This window comes from Carassius gibelio, chromosome A25 (assembly GCF_023724105.1).
Source record: "Carassius gibelio isolate Cgi1373 ecotype wild population from Czech Republic chromosome A25, carGib1.2-hapl.c, whole genome shotgun sequence".
NCBI classification, from domain to species: domain Eukaryota; kingdom Metazoa; phylum Chordata; class Actinopteri; order Cypriniformes; family Cyprinidae; genus Carassius; species Carassius gibelio.
The window spans coordinates 3,797,657-3,817,373 of NC_068395.1; the positions used below are offsets into that span (position 1 = coordinate 3,797,657).

Below are 19,717 nucleotides of genomic sequence, written 5' to 3' on the forward strand. Positions count from 1 at the left end.
TTCTGTGTGAACCAAAGTGCCAAAGAACCAAACCAAAATGTTCATTCACATTGTTTCTAGATAGTGGTGTAGAGTGATGAGATGCATTTTAAAGGTGAAAATAGCTTTAGCAGGAAATACTAGAATAAATTCCATTAGGTTTCTTGTATGATGTCTCCTCATTATGAGTATTAAGATGGAAGTTTAGAGTTGCCGCAAGAAATCATTCGAATCGTTAGTCTACTGTCTGTCACTTTAAAGAATAACATCCTATCTTGTTTGCCTAAAGTAACACAACATTGAGCTCCACCTTGACCCGCCCCTCGCGCGTCTGAAACACCTGTACGCATTGAAAGCAAAGCGAAAGTTAAAAGCTGGCGGAACTACTTTTCCTCAAACTGCGACTGGGATAATGGCAACAAAGATCGACTTCGGTAAGCATTTATTCTTTTGTAAAATATTAATCGACTTTTTTTTATAATAAAAACAATAAATATTTTTTTTTCTTATAGGGGCGTTAATTACGTAGTGCAAAATACACATTATTAAATCAGTCGTAGATCTTTGTAAATGCTAACACACAAAAAAGATGTGTGTGTTACTTTTAGTATTTACAAAGTTGAATTACAAATGGGTTCGCTAATAGACTTGACCTACATTACTCGTTCTAAAATGGAACACTTCATACGCACTTTCGGTTTTGCGGACTTACAATGGCCCTTGTCCTGACATTTTATCCTACACGTCAGATTTTCCTATCCGGGTTTACTGCGCATGCGCTCATCAATATAGCGTCCTTTTTCTCATGCTAAAAACTATATTTAATTTATCTGCATTACTGTAACTGTAAGGGTAGGTGTAGACTTTAATAAAAACGCAATCTAATTGGTAGAAAATAATATTTATTGTTGGTTTCCTGTAGCTGTATCCGTTCTAGCTACAGCCGTGAATATAACTCAAAATTACTGTATTTGCAGTACTGTAAGGGTAGGTTTAGGTTGTGGTAGGTGTAGACGTTAATAAACCATAACGTTACAGTAGCATTTTTCGTTGTCGAATTGTACTACCCACTGTTTTAGTGGGAGATAGGAAAATCTGACGGTAGGACAAATCGACAGAACAGCCCTCCGTGTTTGTGGAATAAGCTTAAATTAAAGTATTATGTAAAACATTTTATTAATTAGTTTAATTGATTTAAAAATAGTTTAAAATGTTAGATTTTTAACATTTATTTAAACATTAGTAAATGTATTACCCATTGTGCAGGGTTTATTTAGCCTATAGGAGAGGAGGGGCAGAAAGTATCCATTTTTCAGAAAAACATTTCAAACAATTTGAAAAGATAATGTTGTAGACAGAGATATGTTTCTGCTGTGGTCAGTAACTCAGAAGTGTGGTCTATCAATACCAGGAGGTATTTTATAGAAATGTAGAAAGACTACAGTATAATTTCACTTTGAACATAAGTTGCACATTGTTAGCCTACTTTCAACCCCTTCTGTTGGGACGAAAGTAACACAACAATATAAGCTAGATTTTTTTCTGTTACCTTTATTTTTTTTTAAGTATACCTGATTCCGACCTTGTTAATATGTAACTGCAAAATATTGTGTCCTTTATTTTTGCTAAAAATTATTAAATGACATTTTCATATTTTCATTTTAAGTTTCATCAAATGTTTCACTGCAAATAGGTGGATGTGTAAAAGCTAAGGTATGGATAAAACCTAAACACAACAAAGGTAAATGCGACGTAGCTGCTGCCTATGTTCCTCTATGTCCAGAAAAGCCCTCTCATAAACCTCTGGATAAAACCAGACCTCTGTCAGTCTATCTGACCCTCACTTTTGACATGATATTTTGTTATAATATGGCATAAACATTTTAATAAATGATGCAAGACACAGATATTCACAGAATAGCACCCTTATGAAACAAAAATATATTGCAGTATATTGCCAAATATCATGTAATATATTAGGCTTATATTCTTATATATATATTTTTCCAATATATTGCAATATATTGAAAGCGGCAATAATTTGTATATTTTGCAATAAATTATATAATATATGTATCATCAATATATTATTAAATGTGTTCAAATATATAAAATAATAGAAAATAAAAAGGGAAAATAATATATTACAATATATCACAATATATTTTAAGAAATATATTGGTAAATATATTTTCCTTTCGTAAGGGCATGCACAGAACAAAATAAATACTTCTTGTCACTGTAGCTGGACAGTAACAATTGTTACTTTCGTCTCGACAGAAACTCCTAACATTTAAACCCAATGTACTTTTATACTGAAAAACTCTGAAAATGCAAACTTTAGGATGTGTTAAAGCACTAAATGACCTGTAGATTGATAATTAGTGTGATACATGAAACAAGAAACACAACACAACTAATCTGAATAAATTACCGCTTCAATAATTTACTTTTTGCACTTGAAAACAGTTTTACAGACCTAACTGTGGTAAACGATGAGGAAATCACATGATATTTCTCAGCTCCGTCAAGGATTGCGTGTTGAACATGCCGTCATAGCCTGGAATGCAAATGCAGTAAGAGGCTCTGAGAAAATCGCTTTGTTACTTTCGTCCCACGCTACTTTTGACCCCGCTCTCCCGCAGTTCAATAATATGTTGCAATGAATTCTGCCTAATTCTGTAGCCTACATAGATCATTTTAAACTCTGTTTTTGAGTGCACCTCAGTCGTGTAGAGTGCTGTTCATTCATACATTGATTTTATTGGTATGTGTCACTGTATATATATATATAAATCCTGATGCACCTGCACATAGAAGCTATCTCCATAAAAGTGGGTTTTGGAGTCTTTAAAACCATTTTCACCCAGTCATAAGATCTAATAAACAGGTTATGTTTTTGGCATACCTCATCCCTGTAGGCTGACTCATCGTCATCCTTGATCAGACCTACCACCGTGGTGTCATCTGCAAATTTGATTATGGTGTTGGAGCCAAAAAAAGGAATGCAGTCATGGGTGAAGAGGGAGTACAGAAGAGGGCTCAGTACGCAGCCCTGTGGCATGCCGGTGTTCAGGGTGATGATGGAGGAGGAGAGGTTATCTAACTTAACAGACTGTGGTCTGTTAGTCAGAAAATCTAGAATCCAGTTGCAGATGGATTTGCTGATTCCGCTGAGTTTGGAGATCAGCTTGGAGGGGATTACAGTGTTAAATGCAGAACTTGAATCAATGAACAGCATTCTTACATGCGTGTTTTGACTGTCCAGGTGGTTGAGGGCAGAGTGAGGTGCCGTTGAGATGGCGTCCTCTGTTGACCTATTGGGGCTTTAGGCAAATTGTAATGGCTCTAGTTTCACACACTTTCACACACTGCGGCCACACAACTGTGTTCAAACACTTTATGAAAGTGATTTAAAGTGGCACCTATAAATAGCATAGATTTATCAAAGCATTATTTTTATTATTAAATGCACAGGAAACAGTATGATTACTGTGCTTTATTCTATATTTATTGCAGGTGAAACTTAACATCTCTCAGAGCTGAGGATTGTGTTAATGGGGTACAGGAAGGTTTGGAAGAGTTAAACAAAAAACACAATTCTGGGCAGAGAGGAGATTGACTTTAATATTTTTTTCTGTAGCTTTTTTACAATATTTTACAGTTAACATTACAGTGATTTAAAGGAGAGAATTTGCATTCAGTGTAAAGAGCAAATAAAATTTCTTTGCATTGAATAAATAGTAGGGAAATACATAGGGAAAGAGTGGCAGATAGAATTTGCACCTCAAACTACAGTTTGTATTACAATATAAAAGTTTGTTTATTCAAGTCATAAATGAATGCTGCCTCACTGAGATCTTATGTGTCAGTATTCCTGAAGTCCACCCTTAACTTTAACCACATTACACCTGCTGATCAGCAAAGATGTCCTCGAAAGTTAAGGAAGGAAGACTTGATTTTCAGCATGGTAGCAATATGAGCTGCAGTCGATGTGTGAGTGATCCGATCAACCTGGAGACACCACATCCAATTTCAGTAATATGTTTATTAAATACCTGTTAAACCATATACTCACTGACAGAGACTTGTTACTGTGTGTCACTCGTCGCTGTGCTGGAGTTGGTTATAGCTGTAACTGAGATCTCTAAGAAGATAGGTTTGTTTAATAAATAATATAAATGAAATCATATAATGCATAAGCATTCTTGTTATCATTATAACTATTTAAAATTATTTCCTATTTTGTTAGGAAAAATTGTTAGACTAAATGCAATGAAACCTTTAAATGTATATAGAGCAGATATTTACACATACTCAGTACAATATCATGTTGATTAAATGTGTTTGTTCCTTATTTGTTGCAGGTGATGCTCAACATCTCTCGGAGCTGAGGATTGTGTTAATGGGGTATAGAGCTGCTGGTAAGAGTTCAGCAGGAAACAGCATCCTGAGCAGAGAGGAGTTTGACTTGAAGAGATCTGCTCAGTGTGTGAGGAGACATGGAGAAGTAGCAGACAGACACATCACTGTCATTGAAGCTCCAGGATGGAGGAGGCATTACACTGTAGAGAAGAGCCCTGAGTTACTGAAACAGGAGATTGTGTTCAGTGTGTCTCTGTGTCCTCCAGGACCACACGCTGTACTACTGATCATACCTGTGGACACTGGATTCAAAGAGACGGAGAGAAAAGCAGTGCAGGGGCATCTGGATCTTCTCAGTGAGAGAGTCTGGAGTCACACTATAGTGCTGTTCACTGGTGGAGACTCTCTGTCAGACACATCTATAGAGCAGTTCATTGAGAGTGAAGGACAGGATCTCCAGCAGCTGCTGGACAAATGTGGAAACAGATATCATGTTCTCAACAATAAGAACAGGAGCAACGACACTCAGATCAAGGAGCTGCTGGAGAAGATTGAGGAGACAGTGGCACAAAACAACGGCTGCCATTTTGAAATAGACAGAAAGATTTTACAGGAGATGAAAGAAAGAAGAAGAGAAGCAGAAGAGAGAGCAAAAGAACGAATGAAGAGGATGAAAAAACAGAGAGATGACATCAGACCACAGATGAGTGAGTCTAAAATGTATTTTTATGAAACTAGATTCACAACAACAGCACAGAAATATAAGTAAGCTCCTATGGACTGTATGTACAATAACTGCCTACATATTTATATAGAAATTATTTTAATAGAAATACACATTTCCTTTCTACATATCCAATAGAAAACTGTGGCAGAGATTTTCTGTCATGTTTCTAATCACTGTCAATTATGATATAGTTTATTATGTACTTTGTATACTGTTTTAAAGGAATCATTTTGTAAAAACAAAGCAAACAAACAAACAAAAAACATAAATTAATTTCCCTTTAAACCAGTAAGTTCAACAATGCACACTGCTAGTAAAATGTGTTTTCTGATTCAAACATATACTGACAGCCACCATAATAATGCAGGAGATAAAACAGAAAGGCACTTGAAGAATAATGAAGTTCATCATAAGAAGCTTTTCCACAAGCTGAAGTATATACTAATACACAGACTGTGCAGAGAATCACTCATGCAAAACAAAACAGCATCATATTAGCTCACATGACAATTAATAATGCTATAAACATTCAACAACAGAAGAACATAAAACCCAAACGTGCAGAACTGATAACAAAAACTATTAAAAACATGATTATGAAAATAAAATATCTTGAAATGTGAAATGTAATGAAGGGAATTCTGGAAATGTCAGTTTACAGTTTTTGACTGTCAATTATACGTTTATTTGTTCTGTTTTTACTTCTAAAACCTGTACAATTGACAGCATTTTACGTTAAAATTACATGAGATGTCTGGTTAGATCTTTTACAGTTTTTCCTTGTACATAGTAAGGGTAATTACTGTTAACTTAAGTTTTTTCCCCCTCTGTAAAATGTTTGCAATATTTTACGGTTAAAATTACATTAATTTTAGGCCGAGTATTTACATTAAATTCAGGTTTGCCTTAACTCGCAGAATGAAGACCCCTGGTGTACATATTGTATCCTTTAAAAAAGTCTCAATAACTTAAAAACAAAAACAAAAACAAAAAAAGATACAAAAAAATGGACAATTAAAAAGACATTTCTTTTCTAAATATTACACCCACCTAAACATTTCAGAGACCCCCCCCCCCCCCCACCACTGGCCCTGGTTCACTCTGTTTAACAAACTCCAACAAACAGCAGCCTCCTACACTAATGCTTAATGCTTAAAATCTACTCTTACTTCATGTACATCATTTATAATAAAAACGAAATGCTCAGCATCATATCAGGGTCCAGATCACCCTGACGGGTTTGTGATAATTACTGTACATGATTACTTACTTCATTTATTACTTAAGGATTTTGTGAAAGCTATATAGAGCAGATATTTACACATACACAGTACAATATCATGTTGATTAAATGTGTTTGTTCCTTATTTGTTGCAGGTGATGCTCAACATCTCTCAGAGCTGAGGATTGTGTTAATGGGGTCTAGAGCTGCTGGTAAGAGTTCAGCAGGAAACAGCATCCTGAGCAGAGAGGAGTTTGACTTGAAGAGATCTGCTCAGTGTGTGAGGAGACATGGAGAAGTAGCAGACAGACACATCATTGTCATTGAAGCTCCAGGATGGTGGAGGAATTACACTGTAGAGGAGAGCTCTGAGTTACTGAAACAGGAGATTGTGTTCAGTGTGTCTCTGTGTCCTCCAGGACCACACGCTGTACTACTGATCATGCGTGTGGACACTAGTTTTAAAGAGACTGATAGAAAAGTACTGCAGGGGTATCTGGATCTTCTCGGTGAGAGAGTCTGGAGTCACACTATAGTTTTGTTCACTTGTGGAGACTCTCTGTCAGACACATCTATAGAGCAGTACATTGAGAGTGAAGGACAGGATCTCCAGCGGCTTCTGGACAAATGTGGGAACAGATATCATGTTCTCAGCAATCAGAACAGGAGCAACGACACTCAGATCAAGGAGCTCCTGCAGAAGATTGAGGAGACAGTGGCACAAAACAACGGCTGCCATTTTGAAATAGACAGAAAGATTTTACAGGAGATGAAAGACAGAAAAAGAGAAGCAGAAGAGAGAGCAAAAGAACGAATGAAGAGGGTGAAAAAACAGAGAGATGACATCAGACCACAGATGAGTGAGTCTAAAATTTATTTTTATGAAACTAGATTCACAACAACAGCACAGAAATATAAGTAAGCTCCTATGGACTGTATGTACAATAACTGCCTACATATTTATATAGAAATTATTTTAATAGAAATACATTTCCTTTCTACATATCCAATAGAAAACTGTAGCAGAGATTTTCTGTCATGTTTTTAATCACTGTCAATTATGATATAGTTTATTATGTACTGTGTATACTGTTTTAAAGGAATCATTTTGTAAAAACAAAAACAAATAAATTTCCCTTTAAACCAGTAAGTTCAACAATGCACACTGCTAGTAAAATGTGTTTTCTGATTCAAACATATACTGACAGCCACCATAATAATACAGGAGATAAAACAGAAAGGCACTTGAAGAATAATTAAGGTCATCATAAGAAGCTTTTCCACAAGCTGAAGTATATATTAGTATACAGACAGTGCAGATAATCACTCATCCAAAACAAAACAGCATCATATTAGCTCACATGACAATTAATAATGCTATAAACATTCAACAACAGAAGAACATAAAACCCAAACGTGCAGAACTGATAACAAAAACTATTAAAAACATGATTATTTAAACAAAATATCTTAAAATGTGAAATGTAATAAAGAGAATTTTGGAAAGGTCAGTTTACAGTTTTTGACTGTCAATTATACGTTTGTAACGGTGGTTACACTAACTATTGGAAATTAATTAAAAAATTAATCTCAAAACTAATCTTCACTAATTCGGGCGCCAGGCAGACTTAAATCCACCATTACACACACATAGATATCAATGTAATGAAACACACACAACAAAAAAAAATTCAATTTCATCAAATTGTAATGTGCAATATCAAGATGACGAAACATTTTTACAGAGAGTCAAATGCATAATCACTCCTGTGGTGCAACAAGTACCAGAAATGATTAGTCAAGAAAGAAAAAAAAAAAAAAAAGTGTTTGTTACTCAAAAATGCAAAGTGACAAAAGTTCAATAATCAAACAGACAATCAAAATATTCAAAAACAGTTCAGAATCAAATATTTAAATGTTTCCCCAAAAAGAAAACTAAATAAATAAAACTTTGAAGGCATAGGAAAATATGTGTGTGTGTGTGTGTGTGTGTGTGAGTGTGTGTGTGTGAGTGTGTGTGTGTGTGTGTGTGTGAGAGTGTTCTTGAATTACGTGAATAATGATGCGGAAGATTTTGGAAGTTTTAAAGTGCGTCGTTGGTAATGAATACCTGAGTTGCGTCTCAGCAGTTTTATGAATCAACACTCTCTTCTATGGACATCGGTGAGACAATACGCCAGGATAGCGATTAATCCTCTTTGTCCGCCGAAATCGAAGACCCAAGGCAGAATGCCAGCGAGTGGACTTACTCACGCTCTGCAGTCGGCGTCAGAAACGCAAGAGCTCAGCAAACGATCACGCACTGAGTTGAGTCTCAGCAGTTTTATGAATCAACACTCTCTTCTATGGACATCGGTGAGACAATACGCCAGGATAGCGATTAATCCTCTTTGTCCGCCGAAATCGAAGACCCAAGGCAGAAAGCCAGCGAGTGGACTTACTCACGCTCTGCAGTCGGCGTCAGACACCGGATCAAACACGTTCAGCAGGTAAACCATTCCGCTTTCAGTGCTGTAGTACCTTTTCCACAAACTGGCCTGTACATGATAAGTTAAACCGCCCGCAACTCGGCAGCCTGCCTGCCCTCTCACTGCCACTCAACACGTCACCATCTCTTCCTCCTTTTTTTCTCCTTCCACTTCCTCTTTTATTCCTCCATTTCCGCTCATAATCCTTCACACCTTTCTCCTGATTAGCTCTTACAACCAACAGTGCGGTTTATTCCAAAACCGTCACACTCCCCCTCCCCTGGAAAAACAACCCATGGTTAAAATCCCTGAAACTCCTCTTCTTCATCAGAGGTGTCTTGGAATATTTTTAGGAGTTTTTCCTTGCTTTGGGACTCTAATTCTTCAGCTGTCGGGTAACACGGTTTCATATTGCAAACATGAATTGTGCGGACATCCTCCCCAGTAGTCTCCAGTGCCACACGATAATTGAGTGGACCCAGCGGTTTTATTATACGATAAGGACCTCTCCATTTGCTGGCTAGTTTAGCAGTAAATTTAGCTTTTGCACTAGACTGTGGAAAGTTCCTGATCCACACACGGTCTTGTTCTTTAAATGTTACTTCTCGTCGATGCTTGTTGTAATTTCGTGTTTGTCTAACATGAGCTTTTTTGCTGTTTTCCATAGCTTTTGATTTAAGCTGAGTTAAACAATGAACAACATCATAGGCTGCCATGTCAGGAGTAAGATTTCTACCTTGGAGGAGTTTGTCCATTGGACCCTGTAGCCTTCTTCCCAATTGCAGTTCAGCAGGGGTCATTCCTATGGTCTCTTGTACAGCTGAATTGATGGCAAATCTGAACTCTGGTAAATATTGATCCCACTTGTTGTGTTTTTCATCCAGGTATGCGGCGATCATGTACTTAATGGTGCGATTGGCTCTCTCAGTCATGTTGGTCTGAGGATGGTACGCAGTAGTCAGTTTAGGTGTTACATTCCATTTTTCGCAGAGCTCCTTGAAAACAGATGACACAAATTGCGTACCTCTATCAGACAACAAGAAATTAGGCACACCCCACCTGGTCAGAATTTCCTTCTTGAAGATTTCAGCAACCGTCTTTGCCATGGCATTTCTCATGGGGAACATCTCAACCCAACGAGTAAAGTAATCAATGAACACCAAGAGATATTCATTTCGGTTGGAACTACACGGTAAGGGCCCCATTATGTCCACACCCAGCATTTCATTAGGGTGAGTGACAGTGGGATGCTGCATTTTTCCAGCAGGTTTTTGGTTGTCACTCTTGAGTTGTTGACATTTTATGCACCTTTTTACCCACTGTTTAACATCATTCCACATTCCTGGCCAAAAAGCCACTTCTTGAATTCTCTTATAGGTCTTAAATATTCCTCCATGACCGCTCAAGGGGCTGGCATGATAATGCTGAAGGATCTGTGGAATCAGGCTAGCTGGAACACACACCCGATAATGCAGCTGGTTGTCAGCCAGGTGAGCTTTACGATAAAGCTTGTCTTCGAGTACCTCATATTGTTCTTTCAAGTGGAGATCACCTTGTGCCATGGTTTGCAATATTTTCATGATTACTGAGTCTTTATGCTGTTCTTCCCAGATATTATCTAGAGAAATTGGAAGATCTTCTGACTCCTTGCGGCCGGCATACAGATTGCAATGGATACCAATGGGGATTCGAGAGAGTGCGTCAGGGGCCACGTTTAACTTTCCTTTCCGGTATTCAACAATGAAATCAAATCTCTGCAGTCGCAAAGCCCATCTAATCAGACGACTGGAGGTCTTGGTGGACCCCATCACCCACTGCAATGCAGAGTGGTCAGTAACAACAGTAAACAACTTGTGTTCAAGATAATGCTGCCACTTCTCCAGAGCCCAAACCACTGCCAAACATTCTTTTTCCGTTGCGGAGTAATTTATTTCAGCTTTATTCAAAGCTCTGCTAGCATAAGCTATGACTTCCTCCTTCCCCTGGTCCCTCTGGGTCAACACCGCACCTAGACCCATTTCACTAGCATCTGTGTAGACAATGAACGGGTGTTGTAAATTTGGGTGTCCCAAGATGGGAGGGGTCATCAAGCTTATTTTCAACTGTTCAAAAGCATGCTGACAACATGGCGTCCACTGGAAGGCTTTGCCTTTCTTCTTCAGGGCATTAAGGGGTTCAGCGATCTGGGAGAAGTGTGGAACAAACCGATGGTACCATCCGGCTAAACCAAGGAATCGCTGGACCTCCTTAAGGTTTCTTGGGACTGGATAAGAGCGAATAGCTTCAACTTTGTTGGGATCAGCAGATATACCTTGAATACCCACGACATGGCCCAAGAATGTTAATTCCTGCAGACAGAATTTGCTTTTTTTAAGGTTAATAGTCAGACCAGCATTTTGCAGCTTGTTGAGAACGCTCTGGATATCAAGGAAGTGCTGTTCAATAGTAGGAGAATAGATAATAATATCATCTATATACACAAAGCAATTGTGACCACGTAGTTCCCCTAAAACAGTTTCCATTAATCTTTGGAAGGTGGCTGGAGCATTTTTCAAACCAAAGGGCATAACATTAAACTGAAATAATCCAAATGGAGTAATAAATGCTGTTTTTGCTGTACTTTCAGGATCCATGGTCACCTGCCAGTATCCGCTATTCAAATCAATAGTGGAGAAAATAGAAGCTCCAGAGAGAGATTCCAAGATCTCTGTGATGTTTGGTAGTGGGTATGCGTCACTTTCTGTAATAGCATTTACCTTACGGTAGTCTACACAAAACCGGAGACTCCCATCTTTTTTAGGGACTAAAACAACAGGCGAAGCCCAACCTGAATGGGAAGGTTCCACAATGCCAGCACTTAACATCTCTTCCAATTGTTGTTCCACAACAGCTTGTTTGGTCGAAGACATACGATATGGTCGTTGCTTTATGGGCACTTGCTGAGTGAGGTAAATATGATGTTGAAGGACATCAGTACGGCCTGGTTTGAGTGCACACACTTGTGGATTGGCTTCCAGAACTTTCCGTAGCTGGTATTTTCCATCAGCTGGTAAGTGGGCTTCATTCACAGCATTATCAAAAAAGTTTTGGATGTCCATGTCATCTGTGCTGAATGTAAATTTGGGTTGAGGGGGAGGAACTGAACTCAAGATAGAAATACTCTGGTTGGTATTCCCTTGGTGCTTTCCTTTCCTGGGTCTATTCACAGGTACACTTGCACTACCTGGTTGGAATGGATAATCCACATCAGGAGTAGATTTGAAAGTATACATTTTATCAATTACATTTATCTGTAAGCCACTAAAGAAAATAAAATCCAGGCCAAGAACTACTACATATGCCAGAGCTTTGGGTGCTAGAACTGCAGCTGGTATGGTAAACATTTGGTCATGGAAGTTAATTTCGACATTCAGCCATCCAAGAGGAACCTCAGCTTCCCCGTTAGCCAAATACAAAGGCCCCAATGTCCAAGGTTGGAGATCGTTAGGCGATTGAGCAAAGTTCTTCCAAAGGGTCTCATGGATGAGGGTATAGCTTGCACCAGTGTCCACAATAGCTTTCCCCTTCCACGAGCCAACACTGACAGGAACAATTAACTGTTGTGGTACACTGACAGGATTTTTAGGAATGGCAGATGTACTTCCAGTTGTGATAGTCGAAATGGGTTTATCTGGGAGCATTTGAGAATTCTCAGTGGATATAGAAGTAATTGAATTGTTGGTTAATGGGCCAGGCTGCTTGGGTGAGTGGAAATTCCGTTTGTTGCTGTGTGACTGATGACCTGAAACCGGTAGTTGTTGAGCTGGAGAAGTGAAATAAGGACAAGTACCTGGTGCATGAAATCCTTTACACCGCCAACATTGTATGGTAGGTTGGGGAGAAGTAACCCCTCTAGGTTGTGCTACAACAGATTTGGAACCAGCTTTACCATCAAATTGCTTCTGTTGTTCATGGTCTTTCTCCAACTGGTGACCCAGTCGAACCAACTCTTCCACGGTGGTTACATGGCTACGAAGGTGACTGGCAAGGTAAGGTTTTATATTTTTAAGGATCATCTTAACAATGTCTGCTTCAGTTAAACTTGGTTTCCACCTTTTACAGAGAGCTCTGTACGTAAAGGCAAAATCCCTAATGGACTCTTTTTCTCCTTGAATCCTGTGGCGGATGCGTTCAGCCAACTCATCTTCATAGTCCTCAGCTAGAAAAGCAACAAGAAAAGCAGACTGAAACTCACTCCATGTGGTGATCGATGATCTTGCTACTTCCCACCAGTCACGGGCAGTGCCATATAAAACGGTCCTGAAGGTGGCCAAGATGTCAGTGTCCACTAAAGGATGTACAGCAAGGAAGTCTTGACAACGTGTAATGTATAACAAAGGATCTGGGTCATCAACTGACCTTCCAAAGGTAGGAAATGTTAGCTTGATGTGGTCACTTTTAACAAAAGTAGTTGGGACTGCTGGAGAAATTACAGTTGACTGAGGTAAGGGGTCATGAAAAGAAATATCTGTTCCCCTCAGGTCAGCGATTCTTTTTCCTTGACTTTCCAATTTCGCTTCCATTTTTATTTGCAGTTCTTTCATGTTGGTGGACAATTTGTCGGTGAGTGAAGTCAATTGACTACTTTCTTTCAGCAGTTGACCATAATCACGCTGAAAACACAGTTGAACTGCTTTAATGTCCTGCTGTATCTCAGACTGCAACTGTTGCACCATAAAGCGCACTTCTGACACGAAGGTATTCTCCATCTTTTGGAGTTCCTTAGTCATCATAAATTTCATAGCTTTAATTGTCTGGTCTGACTCCGTTTCAGCTTGCTGCTTGTTTGCAGATAAAGTTGTGGAAAGTTGTTGCTTGATTTCCTCAATCTTCCCAGCAAGTTGGGTGATCTGACATTCATGACTGGACGAATTGGATTTTAGTTCCTTGGTAAATGCAATTATAGCCTTTTCTTGTTTGGTCATGAAATCATGCAACTGATCCCAGTTACCTTGTGCTTGTGTGGTGAGATGACCAATCTCTCTTCCAGGTGTTGGGAGAGTACCAGGCAGGTCATACTGTACTCCTGAAGATGAAGGAGAAGGTGATGAAGCAATGGCTGAGGTTGATTTTCCATGTGGTGGAGTGCATAATTGCATGGGTACTGGATTTTTCTGTTCCTGTGGGAAGCTTTGAGCTGGAGTACTACCACCTAATGGTGGAGATGCAAACTGCACACGGGCTCCTGGCTGCACCATACGATGAAACTGGGTGGGCGTATGACAAAACGTAGGAATATAGGATTCCTGCGGGGCTTGATTATGCACAGGTGGCCAATTAGGAGTGGCCACATCAGGAACTTCCATCTCAACAAAAGTGGAGTGTGAAGGCTGCTCTGCCATGATTATGTAAAAGGAAATGGATTATCAAAAATAAAAAATTTTGTGATCCTATATTGTGTATATCTTCGATGTACATTCCCTTTCAATTTCCCAAATGTAATTCACATTTCATCAATGCAAAGCAGTAAAGCAATTGTCCCATAGACCTAAACAAAACTAAAGTGAACAACAAATTATAAGATAATTAGTCCCAAATACACATTACAGCATTTGATATTCAATGCGGTTCCATAAATGTGGAGCAACCACAAAAAAGAAAAAAAAAAAATTAACAGGATTTTCACACTTCAATTCCAAAATCTCCCTTTAAATTACTTTTCAAAAAAAAAAAAAACATTATTCAAGTACCAAGTTCAAAGTCAAATTTACATTCAAAATTATTCACACTCTGAGGGGGTCTGGTCCCTGTTCGGGCGCCACTTATGTAACGGTGGTTACACTAACTATTGGAAATTAATTAAAAAATTAATCTCAAAACTAATCTTCACTAATTCGGGCGCCAGGCAGACTTAAATCCACCATTACACACACATAGATATCAATGTAATGAAACACACACAACAAAAAAAAATTCAATTTCATCAAATTGTAATGTGCAATATCAAGATGACGAAACATTTTTACAGAGAGTCAAATGCATAATCACTCCTGTGGTGCAACAAGTACCAGAAATGATTAGTCAAGAAAGAAAGAAAAAAAAAAAAGTGTTTGTTACTCAAAAATGCAAAGTGACAAAAGTTCAATAATCAAACAGACAATCAAAATATTCAAAAACAGTTCAGAATCAAATATTTAAATGTTTCCCCAAAAAGAAAACTAAATAAATAAAACTTTGAAGGCATAGGAAAATATGTGTGTGTGTGTGTGTGTGTGAGTGTGTGTGTGTGAGTGTGTGTGTGTGAGTGTGTGTGTGTGTGTGTGAGAGTGTTCTTGAATTACGTGAATAATGATGCGGAAGATTTTGGAAGTTTTAAAGTGCGTCGTTGGTAATGAATACCTGAGTTGCGTCTCAGCAGTTTTATGAATCAACACTCTCTTCTATGGACATCGGTGAGACAATACGCCAGGATAGCGATTAATCCTCTTTGTCCGCCGAAATCGAAGACCCAAGGCAGAATGCCAGCGAGTGGACTTACTCACGCTCTGCAGTCGGCGTCAGAAACGCAAGAGCTCAGCAAACGATCACGCACTGAGTTGAGTCTCAGCAGTTTTATGAATCAACACTCTCTTCTATGGACATCGGTGAGACAATACGCCAGGATAGCGATTAATCCTCTTTGTCCGCCGAAATCGAAGACCCAAGGCAGAAAGCCAGCGAGTGGACTTACTCACGCTCTGCAGTCGGCGTCAGACACCGGATCAAACACGTTCAGCAGGTAAACCATTCCGCTTTCAGTGCTGTAGTACCTTTTCCACAAACTGGCCTGTACATGATAAGTTAAACCGCCCGCAACTCGGCAGCCTGCCTGCCCTCTCACTGCCACTCAACACGTCACCATCTCTTCCTCCTTTTTTTCTCCTTCCACTTCCTCTTTTATTCCTCCATTTCCGCTCATAATCCTTCACACCTTTCTCCTGATTAGCTCTTACAACCAACAGTGCGGTTTATTCCAAAACCGTCACACGTTCATTTGTTCTGTTTTTACTTCTAAAACCTGTACAACTGACAGCATTTTACGGTAAAATTACATGAGATGTCTGGTTAGATCTTTTACAGTTTTTCCTTGTATATAGTAAGGGTAATTACTGTTAACTTAAGTTTTTTCCCCCTCTGTAAAATGTTTGCAATATTTTACAGTTAAAATTACAACAATTTTAGGCTGAGTATTTACATTAAACTCAGGTTTGCCTGAACTCGCAGAATGGAGACCCCTGGTGTACATATTGTATCCTTTAAAAAAGTCTCAACAACTTAAAAAAAAAAGAAAAAAAAAGAAAAAGATTTAAAAAAATGGACAATAAAAATAATTTTCTCTTCTAAATATTACACCCATCTATTCTAAACATTTCAGAGACCCCCCCCCCCCACCACCACTGGCCCTGGTTCACTCTGTTTAACAAACTCCAACAAACAGCAGCCTCCTACACTAATGCTTAATGCTTAAAATCTACTCTTACTTCATGTACATCATTTATAATAAAAACATAAATGCTCAGCATCATATCAGGGTCCAGATCACCCTGACGGGTTTGTGATAATTACTGTACATGATTACTTACTTCATTTATTACTTAAGGATTTTGTGAAAGCTATATAGAGCAGATATTTACACATACACAGTACAATATCATGTTGATTAAATGTGTTTGTTCCTTATTTGTTGCAGGTGATGCTCAACATCTCTCAGAGCTGAGGATTGTGTTAATGGGGTATAGAGCTGCTGGTAAGAGTTCAGCAGGAAACAGCATCCTGGGCAGAGACGAGTTTGACTTGAAGACATCTGCTCAGTGTGTGAGGAGACATGGAGAAGTAGCAGACAGACACATCATTGTCATTGAAGCTCCAGGATGGTGGAGGAATTACACTGTAGAGGAGAGCTCTGAGTTACTGAAACAGGAGATTGTGTTCAGTGTGTCTCTGTGTCCTCCAGGACCACACGCTGTACTACTGATCATACCTGTGGACACTGGATTCAAAGAGACTGATAGAAAAGTACTGCAGGGGCATCTGGATCTTCTCGGTGAGAGAGTCTGGAGTCACACTATAGTGCTGTTCACTCGTGGAGACTCTCTGTCAGACACATCTATAGAGCAGTACATTGAGAGTGAAGGACAGGATCTCCAGCGGCTTCTGGACAAATGTGGGAACAGATATCATGTTCTCAGCAATCAGAACAGGAGCAACGACACTCAGATCAAGGAGCTCCTGCAGAAGATTGAGGAGACAGTGGCACAAAACAACGGCTGCCATTTTGAAATAGACAGAAAGATTTTACAGGAGTTGAAAGAAAGAAGAAGAGAAGCAGAAGAGAGAGCAAAAGAACGAATGAAGAGGATGAAAAAACAGAGAGATGACATCAGACCACAGATGAGTGAGTCTAAAAATTATTTTTATGAAACTAGATTCACAACAACAGCACAGAAATATAAGTAAGCTCCTATGGACTGTATGTACAATAACTGCCTACATATTTATATAGAAATTATTTTAATAGAAATACATATTTCCTTTCTACATATCCAATAGAAAACTGTAGCAGAGATTTTCTGTCATGTTTTTAATCACTGTCAATTATGATATAGTTTATTATGTACTGTGTATACTGTTTTAAAGGAATCATTTTGTAAAAACAAAAACAAATAAATTTCCCTTTAAACCAGTAAGTTCAACAATGCACACTGCTAGTAAAATGTGTTTTCTGATTCAAACATATACTGACAGCCACCATAATAATACAGGAGATAAAACAGAAAGGCACTTGAAGAATAATTAAGGTCATCATAAGAAGCTTTTCCACAAGCTGAAGTATATATTAGTATACAGACAGTGCAGATAATCACTCATCCAAAACAAAACAGCATCATATTAGCTCACATGACAATTAATAATGCTATAAACATTCAACAACAGAAGAACATAAAACCCAAACGTGCAGAACTGATAACAAAAACTATTAAAAAGATGATTATTTAAACAAAATATCTTAAAATGTGAAATGTAATAAAGAGAATTCTGGAAATGTCAGTTTACAGTTTTTGACTGTCAATTATACGTTCATTTGTTCTGTTTTTACTTTTAAAACCTGTACAATTGACAGCATTTTACGGTAAAATTACATGAGATGTCTGGTTAGATCTTTTACAGTTTTTCCTTGTATATAGTAAGGGTAATTACTGTTAACTTAAGTTTTTTCCCCCTCTGTAAAATGTTTGCAATATTTTACAGTTAAAATTACAACAATTTTAGGCCGAGTATTTACATTAAACTCAGGTTTGCCTGAACTCGCAGAATGGAGACCCCTGGTGTACATATTGTATCCTTTAAAAAAATCTCAATAACTTAAAAAAAAAAGAAAAAAAAGAAAAAGATTTAAAAAAATGGACAATAAAAATAATTTTCTCTTCTAAATATTACACCCATCTATTCTAAACATTTCAGAGACCCCCCCCCCCACCACCACTGGCCCTGGTTCACTCTGTTTAACAAACTCCAACAAACAGCAGCCTCCTACACTTATGCTTAATGCTTAAAATCTACTCTTACTTCATGTACATCATTTATAATAAAAACCTAAATGCTCAGCATCATATCAGGGTCCAGATCACCCTGACGGGTTTGTGATGATTACTGTACATGATTACTTACTTCATTTATTACTTAAGAATTTTGTGAAAGCTATACAGAGCAGATATTTACACATACACAGTACAATATCATGTTGATTAAATGTGTTTGTTCCTTATTTGTTGCAGGTGATGCTCAACATCTCTCAGAGCTGAGGATTGTGTTAATGGGGTCTAGAGCTGCTGGTAAGAGTTCAGCAGGAAACAGCATCCTGAGCAGAGAGGAGTTTGACTTGAAGAGATCTGCTCAGTGTGTGAGGAGACATGGAGAAGTAGCAGACAGACACATCACTGTCATTGAAGCTCCAGGATGGTGGAGGAATTACACTGTAGAGGAGAGCTCTGAGTTACTGAAACAGGAGATTGTGTTCAGTGTGTCTCTGTGTCCTCCAGGACCACACGCTGTACTACTGATCATACCTGTGGACACTGGATTCAAAGAGACGGAGAGAAAAGCAGTGCAGGGGCATCTGGATCTTCTCAGTGAGAGAGTCTGGAGTCACACTATAGTGCTGTTCACTCGTGGAGACTCTCTGTCAGACACATCTATAGAGCAGTACATTGAGAGTGAAGGACAGGATCTCCAGCGGCTTCTGGACAAATGTGGGAACAGATATCATGTTCTCAACAATCAGAACAGGAGCGAAGACACTCAGATCAAGGAGCTGCTGGAGAAGATTGAGGAGACAGTGGCACAAAACAACGGCTGCCATTTTGAAATAGACAGAAAGATTTTACAGAAGATGAAAGAAAGAAGAAGAGAAGCAGAAGAGAGAGCAAAAGAACGAATGAAGAGGATGAAAAAACAGAGAGATGACATCAGATCACAGATGAGTGAGTCTAAAAATTATTTTTATGAAACTAGATTCACAACAAAAGCACAGAAATATAAGTAAGCTCCTATGGACTGTATGTACAATAACTGCCTACATATTTATATAGAAATTATTTTAATAGAAATACATTTCCTTTCTACATATCCAATAGAAAACTGTAGCAGAGATTTTCTGTCATGTTTCTAATCACTGTCAATTATGATATAGTATATTATGTACTGTATATACTGTTTTAAAGGAATCATTTTGTAAAAACAAAGCAAACAAACAAACAAAAAACATAAATTAATTTCCCTTTAAACCAGTAAGTTCAACAATGCACACTGCTAGTAAAATGTGTTTTCTGATTCAAACATATACTGACAGCCACCATAATAATGCAGGAGATAAAACAGAAAGGCACTTGAAGAATAATGAAGTTCATCATAAGAAGCTTTTCCACAAGCTGAAGTATA

General features: G+C 38.3%; 1 protein-coding gene across 12 annotated transcripts in view; it reads left to right on the forward strand.

Moving 5' to 3' along the window:
* Positions 1-19,717, forward strand: part of LOC127947454 (uncharacterized) — a 73,787-nt gene that overhangs the window by 48,843 nt on the left and 5,227 nt on the right. For 6 of the 12 annotated variants that reach the window (XM_052544578.1, XM_052544576.1, XM_052544580.1 and 3 more), the window contains 3 exons: positions 6,449-7,153; positions 16,470-17,174; positions 18,556-19,260. In XM_052544578.1, the coding sequence (XP_052400538.1) occupies positions 6,449-7,153; positions 16,470-17,174; positions 18,556-19,260 (2,115 nt within the window). Of the gene's footprint in view, positions 1-4,346; positions 5,052-6,448; positions 7,154-16,469; positions 17,175-18,555; positions 19,261-19,717 lie in introns of all 12 variants that reach the window. The other 6 variants (XM_052544577.1, XM_052544583.1, XM_052544584.1 and 3 more) reach the window with 5 other exon arrangements.